Source organism: Eulemur rufifrons, chromosome 9 (assembly GCF_041146395.1).
Source record: "Eulemur rufifrons isolate Redbay chromosome 9, OSU_ERuf_1, whole genome shotgun sequence".
In the NCBI taxonomy this organism is placed as follows: Eukaryota; Metazoa; Chordata; class Mammalia; order Primates; family Lemuridae; genus Eulemur; species Eulemur rufifrons.
The window spans coordinates 49,505,317-49,529,646 of NC_090991.1; the positions used below are offsets into that span (position 1 = coordinate 49,505,317).

At 51.6% G+C, this 24,330-nt stretch overlaps 1 protein-coding gene across 1 annotated transcript in view; it reads right to left on the reverse strand.

Annotated features, from left to right (window-relative positions):
* Window positions 1-379: 379 nt before the first annotated feature.
* SLC39A11 (solute carrier family 39 member 11) overlaps window positions 380-24,330 on the reverse strand; it is a 308,764-nt gene continuing 284,813 nt past the window's right edge. The window contains exons 8-10 of the mRNA XM_069481668.1: window positions 5,248-5,346; window positions 2,970-3,128; window positions 380-2,180 (exon numbers count right to left, since the gene is read on the reverse strand). Of these exons, the coding sequence (XP_069337769.1) occupies window positions 2,102-2,180; window positions 2,970-3,128; window positions 5,248-5,346 (337 nt within the window). The 3' untranslated portion in view covers window positions 380-2,101. The remainder of the gene's footprint in view (window positions 2,181-2,969; window positions 3,129-5,247; window positions 5,347-24,330) is intronic.

Here is a 24,330-nt window from a genome sequence, read left to right on the forward strand (position 1 = left end):
AGAATTTGCATGTGGGACCAGGACACAAAGAACAGGATCAGCTTAAAGTCTGTGCTCGTGGCGGTGGTGGTGGCACCGAGGGCTTCCAGGAGAGGTGTCCAGTATCGAAGGGCCAGCACTGGGGGCCGTGGCACCTAAACCAGGCAGCTTTCCAGGTACGACTGGGCCATGGTCCCAGACCCCTGGATTTGTTGGATCCAACCCATTTTCAAACTTGATTCTCCTAAAGATCCTGTGCATTCCCTAATCGCCTTCCATTCGTCTCCTTTCCTGTTTAAGTAAGCTGCAGTTGGACGCTGTTGCTTGCAACCACGAATCTGACTAGCCCTTCTCATCCGAGCTTTCTCCTTTGCCTCCCCTGGTGTTGGGTGGGGGAGATGTTAGTTCCAACTTCAGTTAGCTCTTATGTTATCATCCCTGGAAGGAAGCGGCTTTGAGAAGGACTGAATGTAACACTAGTCATCCACAACAAAATCCCCTTTATTGATATTCATCACAGTTATGAGGTCTTGTCCATCAGAAAGCACAATCTGCATTATGTGGAACTACATATAAAGACATAAAAATTAGAACATACACATACACCAACCACCAAACCAGTCAATCTCGACCAATCAAACCTCTGAATGTGTCTTCAATTTTGATCATCAGTGCTTTCGGAAGAACATACATAGACCCCGCCCAGCGTTGGCCTTTGGGGTCCTGGAGCATTCACAGAGCAGGAGGTTCACCCTTGGAAGCAACTGAACATGTAAACTCGGAGAGCAGGCACTGACCACATGACGCCCGAACACCTGGCTCTGGGGCTGCCTGGCTTCTCAGCAGAGCTCAGCAAAGTCCCAGGTGCTCCTTTGACCCATGAGGACGGCTGGCCTTAGCTGTGTCTGAAGGAAACAGGTCACATTTCCCCAACTGGAAGAAAAGCTATGTGTACTAAGAAGGAGGGTGGCTTCTAGTCTGGTTCAAGTCATTTTTTAGGGTCATTTCAGGATGACAGCTTGGCTAAAATTTACCTTAAAGGGGAATGTAAAAATATTGTTTCTTTTTCTACCCTTCTTCCTTTTCCACCCTAAGCCTAGACTCCAGCAAAGCCTGTTGCAGCTCAAGGGTTCTTGGCCAGGTTACACGTTACCAAATGGTCAACAGGGAAGGAGATCCATTGCAGATTCCAAATGTCTTTCATTCGCTTAAGTTAACTTAAGTGGCTCCCTCCATGAGCACATGAAGAGTTTGAGCTCTAGCAGTTTTTGCTGGTGTTCCCACATCTCTTAGAAAAATGAGGGCTGTAAGCTTATCAAAATAAATGCCTAGGGGATTTGGAAACCATGACAAACACTTTGCTCTTGGAATCCACTGAGAGCAGAGGACGCCTCCTATCAAAGCCACACTCTGCTGGCTTTTCACAGGGCTCCCTGTGTGTTCACAGTTGGTTGAATTCCCTTAAGTTTAATAATGTCAATCTTTGCCTTAAGAAGGAAAAAAAAAAAAAAAAGACTAGCCGATTTCCTCCCCTTTGTCCGTGTCCCCCTCCCAGGCAGTACCTCCCTTTGGGGGAGGGAGAGGAAGGTGTATTCCTCTTTGGGCTGGCTTGGCCTTGGAAAGTGGGTTGCCATGTTCTTGATGTTCGGTTCTGGTGTTCTGGGTGGGTAGAGGATCAGTAGGGAAGGGACAGGATGGGCAGATGAGGGACGCGCTGGCCATTCGGCTCAGAGTCCCCTGGCCAAAGGGCTTGGGAGACTTCTCTTGGTAGCTGCTTCAGCAGGTGAGGAGTTGCCAACGAGTCCAGTGAGGGAGACTGAAGGTTCCAAAGCAGAGATTTCCCTGATCTTTAGGTTCTTGATAATCCCACTGAAAAAAGATTCCATTTAGTGGCCAAAACAAAAATGTGTAATTCCACGACACCTTGAAATTCAAAGAAAAGCAGTATCTCCCTTGAAAGCAAAGTAAAAATTGTCATAGTATAATCAGAGTTGATCAGGATAATGAGATGAGGAGAGAAAGGAAAAATGTTTTATTGTAAAGGAAGAGGCTTGTGGTCCCATAGAAGCCAACCACATCTGCCTCCTCGTGCTGTCTTTCCAGGGGCCGAAGCATCTCAGCCCTAGCCCAGGCCGACGTCCAGTGACATCATCACCACGAATCCCAGGATGGAGGCCCAGGACGCCAGTTTCCCGTTACCACTGGGAGGGAAGGGGAGGAAGGAAAGAAAGACCTTAATGCCTCCTGACATGGTCTAGGCTGAAAGCATCCTCTGCAACGTCTAACAGAAAATGCACTACTATTAATCATGGTAACATGTATTGGGACTCACTATATGTCAGGCAAACTGAATAACCCATGTAATCCCAAACAACAACCTCATGAGGTCAGTATCATTATTACCCTAATTTTACTGGTGGGGAAACTGAGGCATAATTTTACAGGTTACGCAACCTGCCCAAGGTCACCTATCATGGCTCTGGAGCCCATGCTTCGATAATAAAGAATGCTGACTATTTCTTGAAGATATTATCTAATATGACTTTATTATTTTATCTGAGCCTCAAAATTATTCTGCTATAAAAACCAAAATGAAATGGAGCAAGCCCCACCCCCCAACACCTGGCCTACAGGTAGACAATGAGAACGTGTATATATCTCTTGGGCTGACATTTTAGAGCTCATCTCTCCTCTTATTCCAGTCCCAGAAAAATCTAAAGAAAGAGACAATATACAAAAATGATAGTCTGCTTCACGAGAAGGACAAAAGGCAGGTGTGTATGCCACCGGCTAATATCCCTGTCTCTTGCTCTTTGCCCCTCCATTAGTTTCAGAGAGCACAGTTGAGGAGGGGGTGGCCGTGGTCTTGGGAAGGGGCAGGAAGGTGTGGGAATAAGGAACTAAGAGCAAATGAGGAAAAAGCAGGTCCCAAGGCTGGGGCCTGGGCCGGGACCAGGACGGGCACAGGCGGGGAGGGGGAGCTCTCCCACCTGATCTGGGCTTCGGGGATGATGTCGTCCATGACCACGTAGATCATGGCGCCAGCAGCAAAGGCCAGTGCGTAGGGCAGGATGGGCTCGGCCAGCACCACGGCAAAGGCACCAAAGACCCCCGCTAGGGGCTCCACCATGCCACTCAGCTGCCCATACCTAAGGAGAGAAGAGAGACACATCCCACTGCACGGGGAGTCAGGCAGACACTGCATGTGCCCAGACTGTTGATTCAACCCTAGAACACGGATGCATGCCACTCCACATCATATCTGGGCACAACACTGCAAAAGCATGTCACTGTTTTCTAACCACCTCCTTCTCCTTCCCCAACTCCCTAGGAAACAGTTACAGAAGAGCCCCCCCCCCATCCCTGATTATCTTTAGAGCTTTAAGTTTTCTACATGGTCTTTAAAAAAAAAACCGCATTATTGAGACATAATTCACATACCGTATGACACGCCCATTCAGTGTATACCGGTCGGCGGTTTTTAGTATATTCACAAGGTTGTGCAACCATCCCCACGATCTAATTCCAGAACATTTTCAACACCCCACAAAGAAACCCCATGCACATTAGCAGCCACGCCCATTTCTCCCTCCCCCCAGCCGCTGGCAACCACTAATCTACTTTTGTTTCTTTATGGATTTGCCTCTTCTGGATATTTCATATAAATGGAATCATGTAGCGTGTGGGCCTTTTTGACTGGCTTAATCACTAGCATCATGTTTGCAAGGTGTGGCGCGTCGTAGCATGGATCAGTACCTCATTCCTTTCCACGGATGGTAACGTTCCATCTCGAGGCTGTACCACACGTTACCCACCTGCAGGTGGATGCCTGCATCGTCTTTTGAGTGACAGGACACTGGTTAGGAACAGTATGGGCATTTCCCAAGGCCAGTTGTACCTGGCACGTTTGGGGGTTCAGGGTGCAACTGTATATACCGGTTTTGAAGGGGCTGCACTCATTTACCTCCACTAACGAGTTGGGCCCACTGGAGTTGGGGCACCTCTCTCGCTATCCCTCGCAGTGGGTGTGGGCAAGCTAGACCACCTCTGAGCCTCAGTCCCTCCATCTGTAAAATGGGGTGGGAGATGTCTGCCTGCCCGGCTCCCCTACACGGCAGGAAGGTAAGGAGGGCAACTTGTGGGGACTGTGGATTTCACCTCCTGCTGCTTTTCCCTGGCCGGGAGCAGACAGGGGGCATGCAGGAGACACTGTCTGTGCTGCAGAATCCCCGAAGGGGGCCACTGCTTCCTGGCCCCAGGCTTTTATGCTCCGGCCAGCAGAACCCGCAGCTCTTTGGTTTGTACGATTCCTGGCCTGGGCTTTGTAGCCTCAGGAAAAAGTGGGTTTGATGTCAAGCCCGGACTGGAGTGGGGAGAAAAAACAGTTCCATCTCAGGGTCTGGATGCCGACCACGGATGCGCCACCCCTTCCCCTCATCTGCCCTGGTGTCCCAACTGCACGAAATGACAGTCGTGGTTTTCACACTTTAAAAACATCTCTAAGGTCACCTTGCTCCGGCCACGCCCAAGTGCCCTATTCCATAGACTCCAACAATGGAGAAAGAGATAACAGAGGGTGGAAATGACATAATTCATGTGCAGGAACTTGTAAATTTTAAGGCTCTATAAAATGGAAGGCATTTAAAACTTGTTATTAGCACTTCTTTTTAAATGCTCTTACCACGCATTCTAGAGCAGCGATTGTTTTAACAAAGAAGTGTTCCGAGGCTCAGGGTTGACGTTGAAAGGATACAATTAAGGGACACACTAGAAAGCCCTTCGGGGAAGATGAAATACTGGGTTTGAGGGCAAAGGTCATCATCACCCCAGATGCTGTCCACATGGTCCCGTCTTCACTCCCACGGAGTTAGGAGAGGAGTGACTATAATGTCTCCTGGGGACAGGCAGCGGGAACGTCAGTGTAAGTTAAGGCATCTGACATCTGGAGCGGACATAAGGTCTGCCTCGGTTCTCCCTACTGGGCGTGAGAACCTGGCACTGGTGGCCGTGGCTGTCCACAGCGGGGTTCTGAAATAGGAAACCAGCCGTTCAGACCTGTTCCGGTAGAGGCCGCAGGTCAGGAGATGAGAGCCCCGAGCCTTAGAGGTGTAGGTTTGCCTGGGTTGTTGGTGTTTTACCAGAAGCTCCAGATTTGCTTCCAGGTCAGAAGAGGTCGTTCTCGTAGAAAGAAGCCTGCACAGGGACGCTCTGAGCGCTTTGGCGACACGGCCCGGCCCCGGGCAGCTGGCGCGGAGCCGCAGCACTCACCAGAAGGCTCTCCAGGGGGAGAAGCCCGCCCCTCTCAAGGGGAGACTGACCGCCAGGCCCTCGGGGAAATTCTGGATTCCAATTCCAATGGCCAAGTTCCTGAAAGACCAAGAAGGCACATGAAGGCTGCTGCCTGGAACCGTGTCCCACGCAACGGGAGCCCCTGGCCGAGGCCCCAGGCTCTGCTTTGGGGCCAGGGAGCCAGGAGTGGCCTGAGACAGGAGGAAGGTAGGGGCACACGTGTCATGGAGAGCTCGGGTTGCAGGAGGGAGGGACACAGGTCCTCCACCCGTCATCCTGTCACTCTATCCTCACGGTGCTTCGGCACAGCAGAGAACACGCTGTCTGGCTGTCAGGGTGGCTGAGTTCTGCCACTTGGCTGCGTAACTTTGCAGTTTCTACATCTCACTTTCTACACCTCTGCTTCTTCTATGCAACTCGGGAATAGCACCATTGACCACAGAGGATTGCGGAGTGACCCAGTGACCCAGTCGTGCCTATGACGTTCCCAGCACACGCGAGGTGCTCAGTGCGTTTTGGTTTCTATTCTCTTATCGTATTGTATCCAGAAGTAACTTCAGAAATGGGAGAAGGCAGTGCAGGTGCAGACGCCAACTGAGACCCAGATCTGGCTCTGGGCTCAGCTTCATGTGGACTCTCTGGGTACGTCTGGCACCGTCACTGCACTGCTTTGGGCCCCGGTGGTGCTCACTGTGGTCCCCTCACCTCCAGCCTCTGCAAGTCCCCGAGGGGCTGTGCCGGTCGGTGCTGTCCCTGAGATCCTGCTCTGCACACAGACCAGGTGCAAAGGGAGGGAGAGCAGAATGAGAGGGGCACAAACGCAAACCACGGCCGGTGCCTGGCCTCAGGGGGCTTATGATTTAGCAAGGGAGACGTGCATGCACATACGTGAAGAACCCTCGTTGCGTGTGCCACTAACTCCTGCAAGCCGGCCGAATGTCAGCTTGCAGAGGAGGCAGACGCGTGATCAGAGGGAAACCGGGGCCACCTAGATGCCACAGCAAGACCATCCTAGAGTGTCTCCCAGGCCAGAGTCTACCTTGGCCGGGCAGGTCCAAGGAGCAGCCCCTCCACGAAGGCCTGTCTGATCAACGGAGATCTCAAGGGCATGAGAAGAGGGTGTCATTTGGCAAGTGACACTGGGATGTGGCCTGAGGGAGTTGTGGGTAGTACAGAAAGAAAAGGGAGACTCTGCAGGCACCTGGCTTTCAGCTCAACTGGCTCGAGTCCGAGTACCTTGCTGCCAGTAGGAATCTGCCCATCGGCTTGGACAGAGGCAAAGGGGTGCTGGAGACAGCAGCGGGGCCCACCCTGTGCCTCCTGCCCACCCGCCCACGGCTCCCAGGACTGGGGCACACTCACGGCCTTGATGGTACCCTCGGGCCCTACCCAGGGCCCTGTGCTTCAGCCTCCAGCAAAGAACAGCAAGGATAATCCCAGCGTTTAATCTCTAATCTCCATTTTGATTGAGAGCTGGCACGGCACCCTGTGTTTGCCTTTATCCCCCCAACTCACACACACAAGCATCATCGAGTCTCATGGCTCCCAACTCCTCAGGCCAAGGGTGTCCCCACCCCGGGGCTTCCAGTAAGTCCCAATCTGTCCCATCCAACAGCAGGGAAGGAGGGTGGGGAGAAATCAGACAGGATCAAAACAGAAATCTGGCCAGAGATTTTTAGGAAAAAAAAGTATTGTTCTGGTCCCTTGCATTTTAAATGCATGTGTGTACGTGGTGGTGGGCCCTGCTTGGCTGTCTCATTCTTCCTGCCCATCGTTCCCCAGCCAGTCTCCAGGGCAGGATAAAGGGTCAGGAGTTCCTTTTGTCACCTCGAAAGCCCTAGGGCTCCCCTCCTCTGTTGCTCTGCCAGGGAGGGTGATTGGCTGTGGGATCAGAGTTAATAAGCTCACTTCTTCTTGCCTCCTGGGCCCCGGGTCTAGGAATCCAAATGTAGCTTTGGAAGGTACTGTTGAGCTCTGCTCAAGTCGTAGGACCCTGACAAGCATGTTCCAACCGGCCGTGGGCAGAAATACAACTTGTTCTAGCAGCTTCTCTACCAGTTTCATGTCCAAGCTGAGCCTGGGCGCCCACCCCAGGAGCAGGAAGCAGCTGAAATATATCTCCGTTGAAGAAGCTAACCTTAAGGACAACTCCTTGCCGACATTTCCTGAGCCCCTGCCCTGACTTCTCAGACAGACCCTGGTGGTTGGGCCCGTTCCCTGGAAGCTCTTTCAGTCTCCCTTGCAGCTCCCAAAATGGTCGAGTGAATATAACCAGCTTTCTTGACCCTTTGCAAAGCCCCGAGTCCAAGGTTTGTTCCCATGAGGAAGGCCAAGGTCTTGTCTGGGGTGGGCTGGCTCTCAGTCCACCACCATCCCCTGACCCCACATTCACGGGCAGGTGCATGACTTACCCCAAGTGTAACCATGCAATCTCCAGCCCAGTGTCACAGCAAGTCAGGGTGGAGCTCCCTGTCCAAAGTCCTTGCCATGACGCAGCACCCACGACAGCCATCCGCCAGGCGGGCGGTGGGAGCCTCCTCCACATCCTGCCCGGGAGCCACCATCCTGATAAGCAGCACAGAAACCCCATTCTTCCACCCCTGGCAAGCCTCGTTGCCTCTGCCCTGCCCGGCTCCGGCACGGGCCTTCCAGCCCAACCAGGTGCCTCACCCTCTGGTCCTGCCAGGCCCTCTGAGCAGGGCATCGCCTCGCTGGGTGATCACAGGGTCCCTCCCGTGCTCCTTGCCTGACAGCAAGGGCTGGGACCACAACTTCTCTGCCTTTCCCACCTTCATGCACGAGCCTTCTTAATTTGGCTTTCCCCAACACACACACGCATATACATGCATGCACACACACACATAAGCACACACACATATACATGCGCATACACACTGTATGTGCAGCCCTGGCACAGGCCATCCATGTTCCCTCACCCTGCTGCATGTTGTGTACCCGTTAGATGTCGACCATGTAGGGGTGACCCAGTGGAAGGGCCCAGTCCCCCCACGCCCTCTACTCCTCTCTACCACTGGCATCCGCTCCGAATGTGACTTGAATACACAGCTCTCAAACCTGACTGCACGTTCCCGCCTCCAGGAGCTTTGCCAAATGCCAAGGCCTGGGCCCCGGCCTGAAGATTGTGATTAATTGCTCACCTCCTGCATCCTCCTCCCGCTCGGTACCCCCCACCCCTGCCCCAGTTAAAAGTCAGGGCCGTTGGAGGTGGCCTGGCTTAGTACCACTGGAGGCCATGTGACACGCAGTACCAAACACATCTCGGGGGGACCCCACGTGCACCAGGCTGACCCAGGGTGAGCTACAAGACACTCAGCCTCTGCTGTATCTGTAAAGTGGGTGTACAACTGCCCCACTTGCAGGGCTCCTGTGCAGATGGGAAATGATCACTGTGAAGTGCTGGTCCCAGCTCAGAGCCTGAGCGGGTGCTCCCTTAAATGGCAGCTGCTGTTAAAGTTGCCCGAGGCTCCTGAACGAGGCAGCGCTGAGACTGGCACTCGGGCTCCTATTCCCCTCCGCCTGGTGACCTCCCAGCCTCATGCCGATCTCTTGTCCAATGGTGCTTCTCAGCTTTCTCACTTTTGTGCCCTCCTGGGCAGAGCCATGCCCTGCAATAGAACTTGGCCAGCTGGGAGCCTCTCCCCAGGAGTCACTCCAGAATCATCCACCAAGCTCTCGGCGCATGTACGAGCGAGCTCACGCCATATATGAAGATGTCAGGGAGAGCCCTGCCTTCAAGGAGCTTGCAATGTCACAGAGGGCAAAAGGCCCTGCCTGCAAATCACTACAGCCCAGCGAGGAACTTGCCAAAGACCATAAGAGAAGCCAGAGTGTAGAGGGAAGGTGATTCTGGCAGAGAAAGACGCCCCAGGAAACCTTCATTAAAAAAGTGACTTTCACGATGGACGTTGGAGGATGTGGACAATTTTAGATAGGGAAATGCATTTCCTACAGGAAGAAGGAACAGAGTAAGCAAAGACAGATGATCTGGCAGAATGAGCCGGGTCTTCCTTTCTCTCCCCTTCCCCAAGTCAAAGCCAATATACAAACAAAACCAAAGAATGCATTGGAGCCCACGCCTCTCTCTCTTAGTCATCTGTCCTCCGTGAATCTTTCCCACCTGAGTCTGTGGGCTTTTTTAGGGACAATCTGAGCATTAAACAACCCAGCCCCACCCCAGATGCCTTCCCAAGGCCAAAAGTATGAGGTTCCACCCAGGGGCCCCCACCCCATGTTCGGGGGGCAGACCCCCGTGCCCAGCGAGCGGCCGGGAGGGTGGGGGGTGGGTTCCCTTGACATTCATTTAGTAGCCGTCTCCACTCACGCTTTTGACTTAAGAACGTCTCAGGCCTTGAGCATGGGAGAAGCTTCCAGGTGTTGGCAGCAGCACAGAGCATGTGCCAGGAGCCGCGCACGGCACTGCAGACCCCGCTGCAGCAACCTGCGGCTGAAACCAGCCCACGTTTTGTGCTACCACGCCCGTCACAGGCAGCCTGAGGTCCTCGGGCTAGAAGGAAAATGACGATAACCGTCGCTGCCACGGACTGCATGTCACTCAGCGCCAGGCGTGGCTGTGAGCATCTGACACGTCGCAACACGCTTTGCTCCCTCAACCACCTCACGGAGCATTTTCTATCATTATCATTCCCATTTTACAGATGAGGAAACTGATGCACAAGGAGTTAAGTAACCGGTCCCCAGGGCTGCCCAGCTGGGAAGTGACAGAGTGGGACCTCTTAACTGCTACTGTTTATGCTTCAGGTTTTCTGGGCCCATCAACATATAATCATAGAGGGATGGTTCCTCGGGCCCAAATGCCCAGAGGGGAGCAGGCACTGCCTTAGGCCCACTCAGCTAGTGAGCTGAGGTTCTGGCTGAGTAGGACAGCAGGCCAGATGGGGGGAGATGTGAACCAGAGACCTCCAGGGTTTGATGGAGCTGGAACAGCTCATCCACAGTGGGGTTTCTCAATGTCACCACTACTGACATTTCAAGACACCAAGTCTTTGTTGCAGGGGCCTGGTCAGTGCATTGTAGGATGTTACCAGTAGCAACCTCTCAACTGTGACAACCAAATTGTCTCTAGACATGGCCAAATGTCCCCCTGGGGGGCAAAACTGCCCCTGGTTGAGACCCACTGACCACGGGTAAGCAACGGTTCAGGTGAGCTTGCTTCCTCAGCAAACATCTAAACAGCAGACACTGCTCAGACTGAGCGCAGAAAACATCTGATCTCACGCATCTCATCTGAGAATTTCTAGGCTCAGGGGAGTTGAGTCTTCTAGGGAGCTTAGCCGTGGCAGAACAGCTTCCTGGGGCTGAATGTCAACACGCTTGCGAACCACTAGGCCTCGGCTCCCTTAAGCCAAAGCCGTAGTTGCTCTCCAACCTTGGTGTTGCCCAATTCCAAGGACACCTTTCATCTTGCGTGCTCTGTGCATGGCGCCACCTGGAGTTGTGCGGTGGGACACGCCTGCTTGAGCGCCAACCGCGGACTGGGGTTTAGTCCTGGGGTTGGAGGTGAGGCGCTCTCAGGAGAGGTGGTGGAGAGAGTCGCGGAATTCTCTGAGAATTGGCAAGTGAGCCGACGGCAACCTGCAGCCCTGCTCTCCAGGCTACATTCTCTGGGCGGCTGAGTATGAAAGGAGAGCGGCATATTCCTGACAAGCCCCGCCTCACCCCGGCTTTCAGTCCTCCCATGTGCGATGAGCATGTGTGTTCTTGCGTGGCAGGCCCTTACATACTGTTTTGATTGTTATCGTCCTACGGTGAAAGGCCTGATTGTTCAGGCCTGCAGATGACATCACCGGCTTCCCATTCGGGCAGCCTGTCGAGGTGTGTGATGAGCCTGCAGGTGGGAAGGGGCTGGGTGCTCCCTGCAGGGCTGCCCGGCCCTACCTGCTCGGCAGAGCTGGCTTAGCACGCAAGGGATCTTCCCCCGCCCCTCGGTGCAGCCTGGGAGCCTTAGTGGGGCAGGCTGGAAAGATGAGATGACCCATCCATTCCCCTAAAGTCTGCTGCCCTCCTCCCAGGGGGTGGGGAAAAGCCCCAGGAAGTCAGGCCACAAGGCTGGGTGATGGCTGCGGGTGATTCAGGTCACCAGAGCACCTCTCCTAGCAGAAGCATAGGGAAGCCTCCCAGAGACCTGTGGGATCTCCGACTCCTGGAGGGACGCCCTGGGGACCTTCCCCTCCCGGCAAAGCGCACCCACCCTGTGCATTGGCCAGGTATGAGGCTGCCTCATGCGGTGTGGTGAGGGGACACACCTAAGAGCAACGTGCCTATGCAGCCATGGAAAGACACATCCTAGGAGTGCTGTCATTCAAGGCAGGGCTATTGATAATAGCTCCAAGGTAGAAACCATGCAAAGCCCACCCACAACAGAGTGAATAAATAAATCGTGTTCCCTTCACACAATGGGACACTGTACGGCAATGAGAACGAAAGGTCTACACCCACGTGCAACAGTCTGCAGGGGTCTCACGGACAAAATTTTGAGCGAAAGAAATTAGACATAGGGTACTAAATGCTGTATGGTTCTATTTACATAAAGTCCCCAAACAGGCAAAAATAAGCCATACTTTCTTATCTACTAATTGACACGACAGGCCATTGACCATGAGGAGTTAATTCTCCTTAAAGGTGTTTGGAATATTAAAAACAATGCCTTTGAGCAGAAACACGGGACTCTCTAAGGATAGTATTTCAGTTCCTGGGTGGGAGGAATACCTTTGGGAAAAGAATAACTTCCCATTGCCTTTTTAAGAAGATCTTACTGGAGTTGAATACCGTGCAGAACAGGGCACATAAGGGATCTGCATGATGAATTTTCAGAAGCTGGACAAACCCATGAAACCCACACCCAGATCTAGAAACGAGACTCGGCCAGCATCCCAGGACCCCCCAAACCTGGGCTCCTTCCCACTGTCCTCCTTCAAGGAGGACACTATAGTCACTTCTAAAGCATAGCTTAGTTGTGTCTGTTTTGGAATATAAACAGTTTAGGCAGCAGTGCAAGGCCCAGAAGAGGACCCTCTTGGACCTCTGTAGGAGGCATTTCCTAGATGCCCAAGTCCGTCCCTCCGAGTGGAGCAACCCTGCTCACTGCAGTTTCTCCGAGAGCTTCAGCCTCTGCATCTGCAGCACCCACGTTTTAGGGGAGGGGGTGCAGCAGAAACACTTAATCCTCCAGCACTCAAAATACCACTGCATACCACTAAAAATGTTTCCAGCACTTTGGCACTTTCTTCTAAGGAGCTTTAACTGCCTTTATAAACATTTGTTCTTTCTTTCCCGTAGGAGGTACAGGCCATTTTCCATCTCATAGACGTAGTAACTGGGGTCCACAGGGGGTGAAGGATAAACTAAGAACAGAGCACAGAGCACGCAGTGAGGGAAACACGCTGAGTTCCAAGCCTCTTCCGCACCTCACCGCTTCGCACGAGAGCACAGAAGGCCGACAGGGAAAGTGACAAGTGGCAGCTTTGGGGACGAGAAGACCATAAACCTTGGTGTTGTCCTTGGCTACTCTACCACACCTCACACGCAATCTGCCAGGGAATACCGAGGGCGCTACCTTCAAGATCTGTCCAGAACCCAGCCACTTCTCCACTCTTCCATTGCTATTCCCAGGTAGGAGCCTCCAACACACCTTTCCTAGGTTATGGTAGCAGCCTTCTAACCTGTCTCCTTGCACCTGCCCTTGTCCTGTGAAGTCTGTTCTCTGCACATCTGCTATGTCTGATTATGCTGCTCCTCTGCTCAAGACACTGCTGTGGCTCCCCATGTCACTCAGAGGCAGGGCCCGCTTCTTCTCCTGGCCTGCAATGGCCTCCGTGTTCCTGCCCTCCATTCTCCCTCTCACCTCTTCTTCTATTGCTCTTCCCCTAGCTCCCTCTACTCCATCCATCTGGTCTCCATGCTCTTCCCCCAAAATGCCTGGTTGCTCCTACCTTAGGGCATTTTCACGGAAAAACTCCTTCTCAGATATCTGTGGCTCACTTGTTCACCTCTTCCAAGGCCAGATCATAAAAGGTATTGTGGCCTCTCTCTCTCGACCACTAGCTCTGGGGGAAGCCAGTCGCCATGCTGTGAGAGCACTCAAGCAGCTGTGTGGAGCTGCCCACGTGGGGAGGAGCTCAGGCCTCCTGCCAACAGCTGCGGGAGTGCGCCATCTTCAAAGCGGATCCCTCAGCCCCAGCCAAGCCTCCATGTGACTGCAGCCCCAGCTGACCTCTTGACTGCAACCTCACAGGAGACCTTAGCCAGGAGCACTCAGCAAAGCCACTCTCAAATTCCTAAGTCCCCAAAATATAAGATAATGTTTGCAGATTTAAGCCACCAAGTTTTGAGGTATTTTGTTAGATAGCAATATAGAATTAATACAGTCACCTTCTCAATGAAATCTATCCTTACCCTTATCCAAAACCTAGTCTATTTTCCCTTTTCTCTTTCCTTCCTTTCTTTTTGATAGCATTTACTACCTTCTAACCTACTGCAGAATGTGTTCATTTTTTACGTTTATTATTCATTCTTTCTCCCACGCCCGCCCTGGCACCAGAACAAGCGAAGAACCTCTGTGCATCAACCCGTCCCAAGCACACAGACAAGTGCCAGGTGCACGCAGCGCTGGAACAGACACGTGTACAGACGCAGGGCTGATGTCCGCTCCCAGCTGCAGATCATCGGTCAGTGGCGGGGGGGAGCGGGTCACAACTCTCTGGGCCATGCTGTCTTCAGCTGTGAAACAAGGAGGTTAAGTTGGGCGACCTGTAAGCTCTTTTCCAGATCCTGAGCTTTGTGATTCCGGCACAACGACGGCATTGTGGGTTCTCCGGATTCCAGGGGCTGCCGAGACAGGCCTCCACCTTTGCCAAAGCTCATTTTCCTGTCTGTGCACATCTGGAAAGCCCAAAAACAAAACCATCACATTGTGCACATCTGGACAGCATAAACCAATCGCTCCAAGAGGAAACTCCAGAACGGCTGCTCAGCAAAACTGCAGCACAGGCCGCAGGAGAGAGGTTGAAAGGCTCCTTTCTTTTCCAGCCGCAAAACAATCTTCTGGGCACGATCTTAGAAGCTGAATGCTTTGCCGCTGAATAACACGCGCTCTCAATAGCCTTTGACTGTGGTCTCTGTCCCTTTGCTCTCTCTGCCTGGCTCCTGGCCAATGCAAAACTTACAGAAAGGGATTTTTCCTCCCTATTCCCTTGTTTAGACCGATCTATACCTTCGCTTATCCTTGGGGCATGGGGCCCGAGCTCAAAGCTGAACACCACCTGCTGCTGCTGCTCTTCCTCCTCCTCCCCCTCCTCCTCCTCCTCCAGGGAGAGTGATTGAGCTGCTTGCCTAACACGGACAGCACCATGCGGAGCTACAGTGCCTGCCTGAGAAACCTCTGGCCATTTGCATGTGGTTAGAACCTCCCTCCCCTCCGTGGCAGGAAGGAGGGAGCTGCCTGGCCAGTATGTAGTCTCCTTGTTTGACAACCTGCCTGGGCTCCCAAAACAAACGGGAATGATTATTCCTTTGCAAATGAGAAGAGTTTCAGGTGCATTGATCCTAAGCTCCGCAGTGCAGAGACGGGGAGAGGCATGCACGGAAGTACCTTCACGGCCAGTGACGCTGTGGGCTCGCAGGCGAGGACAGTGTGGAGCATGTTAAGGCGGCAACAGGGAATCTCTGTCCCCTGAACAGCAGGGCGTGCTCGCAAGGGGAGGATGAAGGTGGATGGGTACCTTGGGGTCAGGGTGTCATTTTGCAGACCTCCCTGAAGGGTACAGGTGACAAGGTAGGCGCAAGACGCAGGAAGTTAAAGGCCCCAAAGCCCAGCCCTGAATCCCCATGCTCAGACAACAGCACCTCTACAAGCCTGAGAAAACTCTCCGAGGTGAGGCCACTGCTCCCCACCCTGAAGCCTACTGCACAAAGCACACTGACCGTGAGTGCAGCAGGCAGGACCTGAGAAAACCAGGAGAGACGCTGGGAAGAAAGCTGACAAAAGAAATCTTTTCCTTCCTTGTGCTGTGTGTTTTTGGACTTGTTTTCTAGCTAGCTGGGGACTCAGAGTTTTGCTGGTGGGAAATGACTGTGTTTTCTGGGCGTCCCAAAATGGACAGCTCAGGGTACGTGGCCGAGAAGCCAAGGCCAGTGGTGTGAGTGGGGATAATTGTCAGATGGGAGGTTCGGTGCCTGCCGCTTTGCACATGCTACCAAGCCATGAGGATGGTGGCAAAGCAACCGCCCTCATCAGAGCCACTTCTTCCAGAAATGCTAGGTGTGGACTGCAGAGGCACCTGGCCGGCAGCAACCACAGCAGGAGCCCCAGAGCCACTGACTAAGCCCCTGCCCTGTGCCAGGCCCAGTGCTAAGCACCGGACGTGCATCCCTCTCCTTTTTCTCTGGCAATTATCCTATGCAGGAAGTGTGAACCCACATTACAGATGAAGAAACTAGGGCTTACGGAGGTGTAGGTATCTTTCCCAGCTCATCAGCCAGTAAGTAGCATAGCTGAAATTCCAGCTCAGGTCTGTTGACTCCAGAGCTCAAGGGCTTCACGCGAGTGTCCAAACTGCCCACCACACCCCTGCAGAAACGGTGCACAGTGAGAGTGGATCCTGCTGTGATCTTGGTTCAGGAGGGGCGGCCTGCGATTATTAGCGATAGTTCATACTCTGAAGCCATGTATCACCAACGCTCCACTGCCACAGACAGTGTAAAAGATCTCTGTTTGCTATAGTATTAATGCTTCTTTCTGCCAATAAAAGCTTCCTCTTCCCTCCCCTGTTTGGGTGCATCTGGCTTGCCATTCCTGTGTATCCCAGATTAGGATCCTCTTTGCTTACTCCTGAATAAATTCTTTATATTAGGAGATATTTCTCTCTGATGTCTTTTTCAGGTTGACAGTGCTAAACCACACAGATGCAAACAGCTATATTTATTTCTGTATTTATAGTGTATGTAGGTCAAAAATCATAAGACAGGCTGGATGCGGTGGTTCACGCCTGTAATCCTAGCACTCTGGGAGGCCGAGGTGGGAGGATCGCTCAAGGTTAGGAATTCGAGACCAGCCTGAGCAAGAGCGAGACCCCGTCTCTACTAAAAATAGAAAGAAATTATATGGACGGCTAAAAGATATATATATAGAAAAATTAGCCAGACATGGTGGCACATGCCTGTAGTCCCAGGTACTCGGAAGGCTGAGGCAGGAGGATTGCTTGAGCCCAGGAGTTTGAGGTTGCTGTGAGCTAGGCTGACGCCACGGCACTCTAGCCCAGGCAACAAAGTGAGACTCTGTCTCAAAAAAAAAAATCATAAAACAAATACCACATGATCTCACTTATATGTAGAATCTAAAAGAGCTGAATGCATTGAAACAGAGAACAGAATGGTGGTTTCCAGGGCCTGGGAGGTGGGGGAAACGGGAAGATATTGGTCAAAGTGTACAAACTTTTACAAGATGAATAAGCTCTGGGAATCTAACATACAGCATAGGGACTACAGAACACAATACTGTGTTATATATTCGAAATTTGCTAAGAGAGTAGATCTTACATGTTCTCACTATACACACACACACACACACACACACACACACGGTAACTATGTGAGGTGGTGGATGTTAACTAATTTAATTGCGGTAATCATTTCACAATATACACATATATCAATTCAAAACAAAACCCAAACACAAAATCATAATTTCATATGCACACCTCTGATTCCAATCCAACATCACAAGATTCATTCTAAGCTAAAAGTCAGGAAGCTAAGGCCCGCTGCCTGCTTCTGCAGGTAAGTTTTATTGAACACAGTTATACCCATTCGAGGTGTCTACGGCTGCTTTCGTTCAACAGCAGAGTTGAGCAGTTGCCACAAAGACTTTATGGCCTGCAAAGCTGAAAACATTTACTATCTGGCCCTTAACAGAAAGTTTATGCACCTCTGCTCTAGGCGTCCCTCTTTCTCTATCTGTGTCTTCTTTCACCAATGCTGAGAAACCCGATTCTCCTTATCTACGATACATCTACCTATTTGCTCAGCCGCAGTTTACACACCACGTGTAACAGAACTCCTGTGAGAAACAGAGTTCTAGCTGTCGTACAGCGTTTGCACTCTGTTCCTCTTTGCCTTGAGCCTTGTGGGATCCAGTCAAGACTGTTTTTCCAAAGTTATCGATGTGGTTGTGTGATTCATTTGTAACACGGTTAGTTTCCTTTGTTACTGTTTGGATTCCATTTCGGGGCTCCCCTACGTTTTGGTTTATCTTAGTTATTGATTTGGGGGTATGTGAACATTTTTATAAGCAAGAGTTAGAGTTATACAAGAAGGGGGAGCGAGTGTCACTTCCAGCCCGTTCCTACTCCATCCTGCCCCTTCCCACGTACCCTCTGTAGGTAACGCATCTCGGTTTCTGGTTTATTCTTGCTGTCTCTTTTGTGCGAGTGAGCAGGCATATGTGTACTTTCTTATGTCTCCTTCTTTTTTACATGAATAGTAGCACACTATAGATACTCTTTTGTACTTTGCTTTTTTCATTTAACAGCATGTCCTGGAAATCACTCGTAATCAGTTCAGTTATCGTCCCAGTATTTTTTACAGTTATCTACCACCCCACTGTGTGGATATACCACAGTTTATTCAACCACTCTCCCATATATAAGCATGTAGTTTGCTTCCAATATTTTGCGATTACAAACAATGTTGCAATGAATAATCTTGTGCCTATAAGTCTTTTCATATTCTTGGAGTTGTATCTTTAGGGTAGATTCTTAAGAGTGAGATTGCTAGATCAAAAGGGAAATGCTTACGTACTTTCATTAGATGTTGCCCAATTTCCTTCCAGAAAGCTTGTACCAATTTGCATTCCCACCAGCAAGGCTTGAGAGAGCCGGTTTCTCCACAGCCTCATTACAGAGTATATTGTCATATTTTTACATTTTGCCCATCTGATGGGTTGTTTTTAATTAGCATTTTTATAATGAAGAGGGAGTTGCAACATTTTCCTCATATGGTAGAGGACCATTTTTATATCTTTTTTTGTGAATTGTATCTTCATGTCTCCCCCACCCCCCACCCCCGCCTCGTTTTCTATCAAAATGTCCTTATTCTTAATAGATACGGCCAAAGTATCACAGGAGTGAAGGGTCCGGAAGCCTCACATGGCAACCGTGAATCTGATTCTGTCTCTCTGGATTTGCCCACTCTGGATAGCTCAAAAACAAAACTGCACAGCATGTGGCCTTTTGTGTCTGGCTTCTTCCACACAGCGTGTTTTCAAAGTTCATCCACATTGCGTTGTGTATCAACAATTTGTTCCTTTTTATGGCTGAACAATATTCCCTTACGTGGGCACTCCACATTTTGTTTCTTCATTCACCCCCTGATGGAATTTGGGCTGTTTCTACCTTTTGGCTATTGTGAACAATGCTGTCATGAGCACTTGTGCACAAGTTGTTGTGGGAACACCTGTTTTCGGTGACGCTGGGTCTACACTGAGGAGCCGAATTGCTGAGTCCTGAGTTAAGGATTTGGAGCCTGTCTTAGGAGCAGCTGGAGGCTGGGGGTGCGTAGCCACGTGACCGGAACCAGCTTTCTAAGCATTCCCTGTGGCTGGTGTGGACAGAGGGTCGGAGGGAGGCAGGAGTGGCCATGATGGCATTAGTCCAGGTGAGAGAGACCAGAAGAGGGTGTCGGGGGACAGAGAGAAGTCACGGATTCTGTCACTCCTCATCTCTTCGCTCCTCCTGTTCTCCCCATCACAGCTGGGGACATCTAGCCACACGGGAGAAAGGACCATTTTTTCCTGCTGACATTTCCACACACCAAAACTACCACAGTTGATTCCTGAACAACATGGGTTGAACTGCCTGAGTCTGCTTATATATGCATTTTCTGTCTGCCAACCCTGAGACAGCAAGACCAACCCCTCCTCTTCCTCTTCCTCCTCCTCCTCAGCCCACTCAACATAAAGATGACAAGAATGAAGACCTTTATGATGATCCACTTCCATTTAATAATAAATATATTTTCTCTTCCTTATGATTTTCTTAATAACATTTTCTTTTCTCTGGTTTACTTTGTTCTAAGAATACAGTATACAAGACATACAAAATATGTGTCAACTGACTGTCTATGTTATTGGTAAGGCTTCCAGTCAACAGCAGACTATCAGGGAAGCTTCTAAGGAGTCCAGAGTTATACACAAATTTTCAGCCATGCAGCCAACCCCGTATTGTCCAAAGATCAACTCAAGTAATCCAGTGGCTGAGACCATTTGCACGCAGGACAGGCTTATCAACGTGGTTCTGAACTTCTTCCCGGCTGGACTATGAGAAACCCACTGACCCCTGAAAAGCTTTTCGTGGTGGCTTTTCGCTAAGAGCCCCACTACGTCTGAGGGAAGCTTCCTTTCCAGGTGACTGTGGCTGTGGCTCACTCAGCTCTTCACCCGTAATCGTCCAGGTGATTCCACCCTGAAGGAAGCTGCACGTTCACATGGAGCCTCTATTATCTTCCCATCAGCCCTGTTATTTACATAACTGCTTGACTTATGAGTCAACCTCAACTGCAGGGGAAAAGTTCAAATCTTCTCTGATCCTAATAATCTAAGACCTATAGCATTATCCTGAGGCACCTACTTCATTAAAAAACAAACAAAACCCCAAAATGTCAACAAGCCAAAACAGAAGAAAACTGTCCACTTGCTCCTCTTTCTCATCCTCTGTCGCAAACCAGCACCTGTGAGAAGAACTGCTGCCCACAGAGTCTTGACAATCTAACAATTTCCATTCTTGTTCTATTAAAAAAGGGCAGTCTAGGAAGGTGTGGGTGCTGGGACCCTCCAAGTGAGACTCTGTCACGCGGCCAAGTGATCAGTGGCTTCTGAGGAAGGTGCTCCTTCATGTAGAACCTTCTGGGTGCCCCTACATTCTAAGTTGCCACAAGCAACTGCTCCCACGTGGCTAGTTCTCAGTAGATCCTCTATGGAAGGAAAGGAGGAAGGATGGACAGATGGATGGATGAAGTATATACCTGCTGGCACATGGAAGAAAGAAGGACTGTAATCCAATGTCATGATCTGCCTTGGTTTTGCTGCTCTGTCCCCTCCCCCTGAGGCTGATTTTGACAGTGTCAAGGTCTGCAGGGGATTCGACACCCAGCACTTGACCCACAAAAGCTCCTACTGAGAGACAAAGGTTTGATCTGGTAGAAAACTGTTTAGCTAAAGGCAGAACCAGGCACCCAAAGTGCAGCTTGGAGTCAGATGTGCTCCTAGAGGACAGGTCCCCGGAGAGAGCCCAGAGTCCCGGGGACTCCATCACTTGCGTTTTCCTAGAGAAGCCCAAACCCAGGACTCCTCTGGGAGGCCTGGCAGCCCGGAGCTCTTCCCAGGCTGCTTTTGAAAGTGGGGAGTCCCCCTGCTTGACCCTTTTCAACACTACCCATCTGACTGCTGCTGGCAGAGGGGCCCTTTAAGTCCCAGGGGCAGTGCCATCCAAGCGCTAAGAAGATTTTGCAATCAAACTTTTGAGGGTAAATATTTGCAATGACTCACAGAGAGGTTTTCTGTGCTTGTTTCGGCCCCCAGGCAGCCACAGGGTCATTTCCCCAGGCCTGTTAAAAGCTTATGACTATCCGTAGGCTCCCTCGGAAAGTGGGTTTGTCAGGCTCCCTCGACAGCTCATGAGTCAGAGGCTGGGTCCCAGTGACCACCTTCCCCCTCCCCCTCCCCTCCCCCGGAAGCATCTGGGCTGCTCACTGTGCCAGAGGTCAGCAGGACATTTATGGCACCGTATCCCGGTAAAGTCAATGGCACAAGTGTCCAGCTGTGGCCTGGGGGCTTGGCCCAGGCTAGTGAGACAGGTAGACAATTTACAAGCTAAGTAGCACATCATAAAAGAGAGCAGCAAATGCTAATGATCCAACCAGCCAGGATAGAAGACCTTTCTCTGGACCAGGGACGCTGACGCAGCCACCATCCCGGGTTTGGGCAGGCTGCCCAGCTGGTACCCACAGTGACCAAAGAGAGCGCTTAGTGCTTTCTTCCAGACCCTAGAAAGCTATGTAAACCCTGGGGGAATGTCAAGAGACTCCCCAGATCAAGGGACTGAAACGCTAATGCTGTCCCCAAACTCCTTCCCTAGACATGGAGCGGGTTGCCTTGGCGGATGGCCTTTCACAGAAAACACTACCATCCAGCTCCACGACTGCCACTTTGGTGAGTCTCCCACCTGCATCAAAGCTCACAGATGGAGTCCTTGACAGGGGGTCATTCTGCACTGTCTGCAGAAGGGGACAGGGTAGCATCGGAGAGCTTGGGGGGAAGGGGCACTCCCTCAGAGAGAGGAGACAGGAGAGAAAGCATTCTGCTCTGCAGTTTGTTGGCACTCAGTCTGGGTCTCCAATGGCCCGAATTTGCCCAGGGACATGAGCTTGTCTCAGGACCCCCACGGACCACGTGGCTAGCATCCTGCAAAACTTTCAGCAGCCTCTGATTCTAGCTGCACCAATTCAGAATGGGTCAAGCATGGGATAGAAATGGTGCTGAACAGAACGATCATTGATTCAACTCCACTGAATACATATTCCTTTACTGAGTCGACAAAAACTTACTGAGCACTCCCTACATGCCACGGCCCATGCTGGGTGCCGAGGGCACGGCAGTGAGCGACACAGGCAGGGCTCAGGCTCTCATGAAGCTTGGGAGCAGACAGACGACAGATGAGCCAGTGGAAAACTGAGCGGGCAGACAGCTCTGCATCTTGAACTGCGCCCCGATGCTACGAGAGGTGCAGCCTTGCGGAGCTGATGGGGAAGTCCAGGGGAGGACCTAGGTTAGGAAGAGTGGTTGGAGACGGACTCTTTGAAGAAAGTGACACTGAAACTGAGCTCTGGAGCCTTAACGGGGGAAGAGTGGTTTAGAGAGTGAGCACGAGCGAAAAAGAACTTTCCATGCAGAGGGAGGAGCAAGAACGAAGGCCCGTAGATGGGCGAGGTCCCCGTGTGCTCGAGAAACCTGAGGAAGTCCTGTGCCGTAGAGCCTAGCGAGCGAGGGCGAGGGTGACTTGGACTTCACTTCCAGTGCAACGAGCCCAAGAGGATTCATCTCACGGACACCGCAGGGCCCAGTCTTCATCCCGGGGTTGCACCAGGCCCCTCATACTTTTTGCTTAGTTTCCCATGCAGCACACGGGTACAAGGTGGTCAGCAAGGATTAGGGAAGGATTTTGAAATCTGATTTCAAAATAGACAGATTTTCAACCTCTGCATCAGATCTACCCACAGCTGGACCTCTCGACCCCACCTGCAGGCTCAGCCGTGTCCCTGGGACCAATCTTGACTTAACACAAGATACGCTAAGGGGTTTCTTGTCCTATAACATGAGACTCAACTCTCCTCTTTGCTGTTCTGCACACAGGACATCTGCCTTTTGCCTAAGGTTGAACGAGTCCCTGAGACCAGCTCTGCTGCTGGTGTGCTTCCGGCCCGACCCTGAGCTCTCCTAGGATGGCAGCCTCATCTTGCTCGCTCGTGTCTCCTGTCTCTGTTCCTGAGCCATCGCCCAGGGTCGGAGTCCTGCTGTGTGCAGACCTTCTGGAAGCTGACTGTGGTCTGATCCTGGATCCCGCTGCTGTCCTGCGCCACCTGCCTCAGGACCCCACATTACTCTTGGCTGGTTTCTGACGGTAAAGACAGCTGCACCACGCCCTGCCTGGGGTCTTTCCTTTCAGGCCCCAGATCTTCCAGGCAGGCAGAGCTTCCTCTTAGTGTCTACATCTGGATGCTTCTGTCCAGCGAGCAGGCGGGGTCCCAGGGCCAGGCCTCTGCCCATCTTTTCCCCAACCTGCTGCTGCGAATGCCCAGCTGCGGCCCAGTGAGATGCTAACGAGATGTGTGCCCCACAGGTAGGAAGCAGGGCACTTGTTCAAGTTTATAAGGGGCGGACTACCAGCAGATTCCCCTATTAAATGGGCTTAACTTGCAGTCAAGGAGATTTAAACTAGAGTGTCATCAAATCAGGGGCTTAACTGGACCACCCTGGGTTATCTGGGCCATCTCTTTGCCACCTGCTGTTAAAGGAAGAGCCTGCTTGTGTCACCTAGCCAAGCGCCATCGCATTGCCCATGGACAGACAAACCTGCCTTGCTAAAGGAACAAACAGACTCTCGAGAGGCTTTGGCATAGCTACTCTCTGAATTAATCCTGCAGGGGAATCCTTTTCCTCCAATGCAGCCTTGGGTAGGAACACAATATTGGAAACAGATGAGAGCAAAGTGTTGCTCCCCACCCCCACGTGAAAACTGTAGAGCTCTGTGGGAGGCAGTTTGAAAACCACTGCTGGAAATTCAGAGATCCTAAGCAGCAGGGCAAATAGACCCCCGTGAGGACGGTGTGTGGAACATCAGAGGGCCACAGTGCTCACAATATGAGGTTAACAAAACACCAGCGGCACCTTTTACCAAGCAAGCATATGCCAAGGCTGAGCTGGGTGCTCTAGGTTCTATCGTTGAACCTCCAGAATCTCTGCCGAGCAGGTGTAATTATTCCAATTCTACACAAGCAGGAACCGAGGCTCTGTGAGGCTAAGTGACATCTCCAAGGCCACACACCTCCTGGAGAGCCACAATGTGAACCTCAGCATGTCCCACTGACAACCAGTGGCACCAGCAGGAACTGCATGACTCCAGTTGAGTGACTCAAGCTACAGACAAACAGGGAAGAACCCGGCAGCTCTGGGGGCCACTTGAGCTGACTGTCAAATGCTCTGGGCTGACAAACTATGAACTTAAGGGAACACAAATGTGCTCTGACACTGCGGATCTGTCTCGGGCCTGCTTGGGCCAGTTTCCGCATTCCAAACCAGGAAGTGCTTTGCAGGAGCCCCCAGAACAAGAATAGGCCCTAAGGTGCCGGAGTGAGGGGCCCAGGGGAAGTACAATGTCATCACTGTTGGAAACGGAAGCTGGTGCCAGGCTAGGAGAGGGCTCAGTGGCCAAGCATCACTGCAGGAGGGAAGATGTCAATATTTTCCAGGCAAAC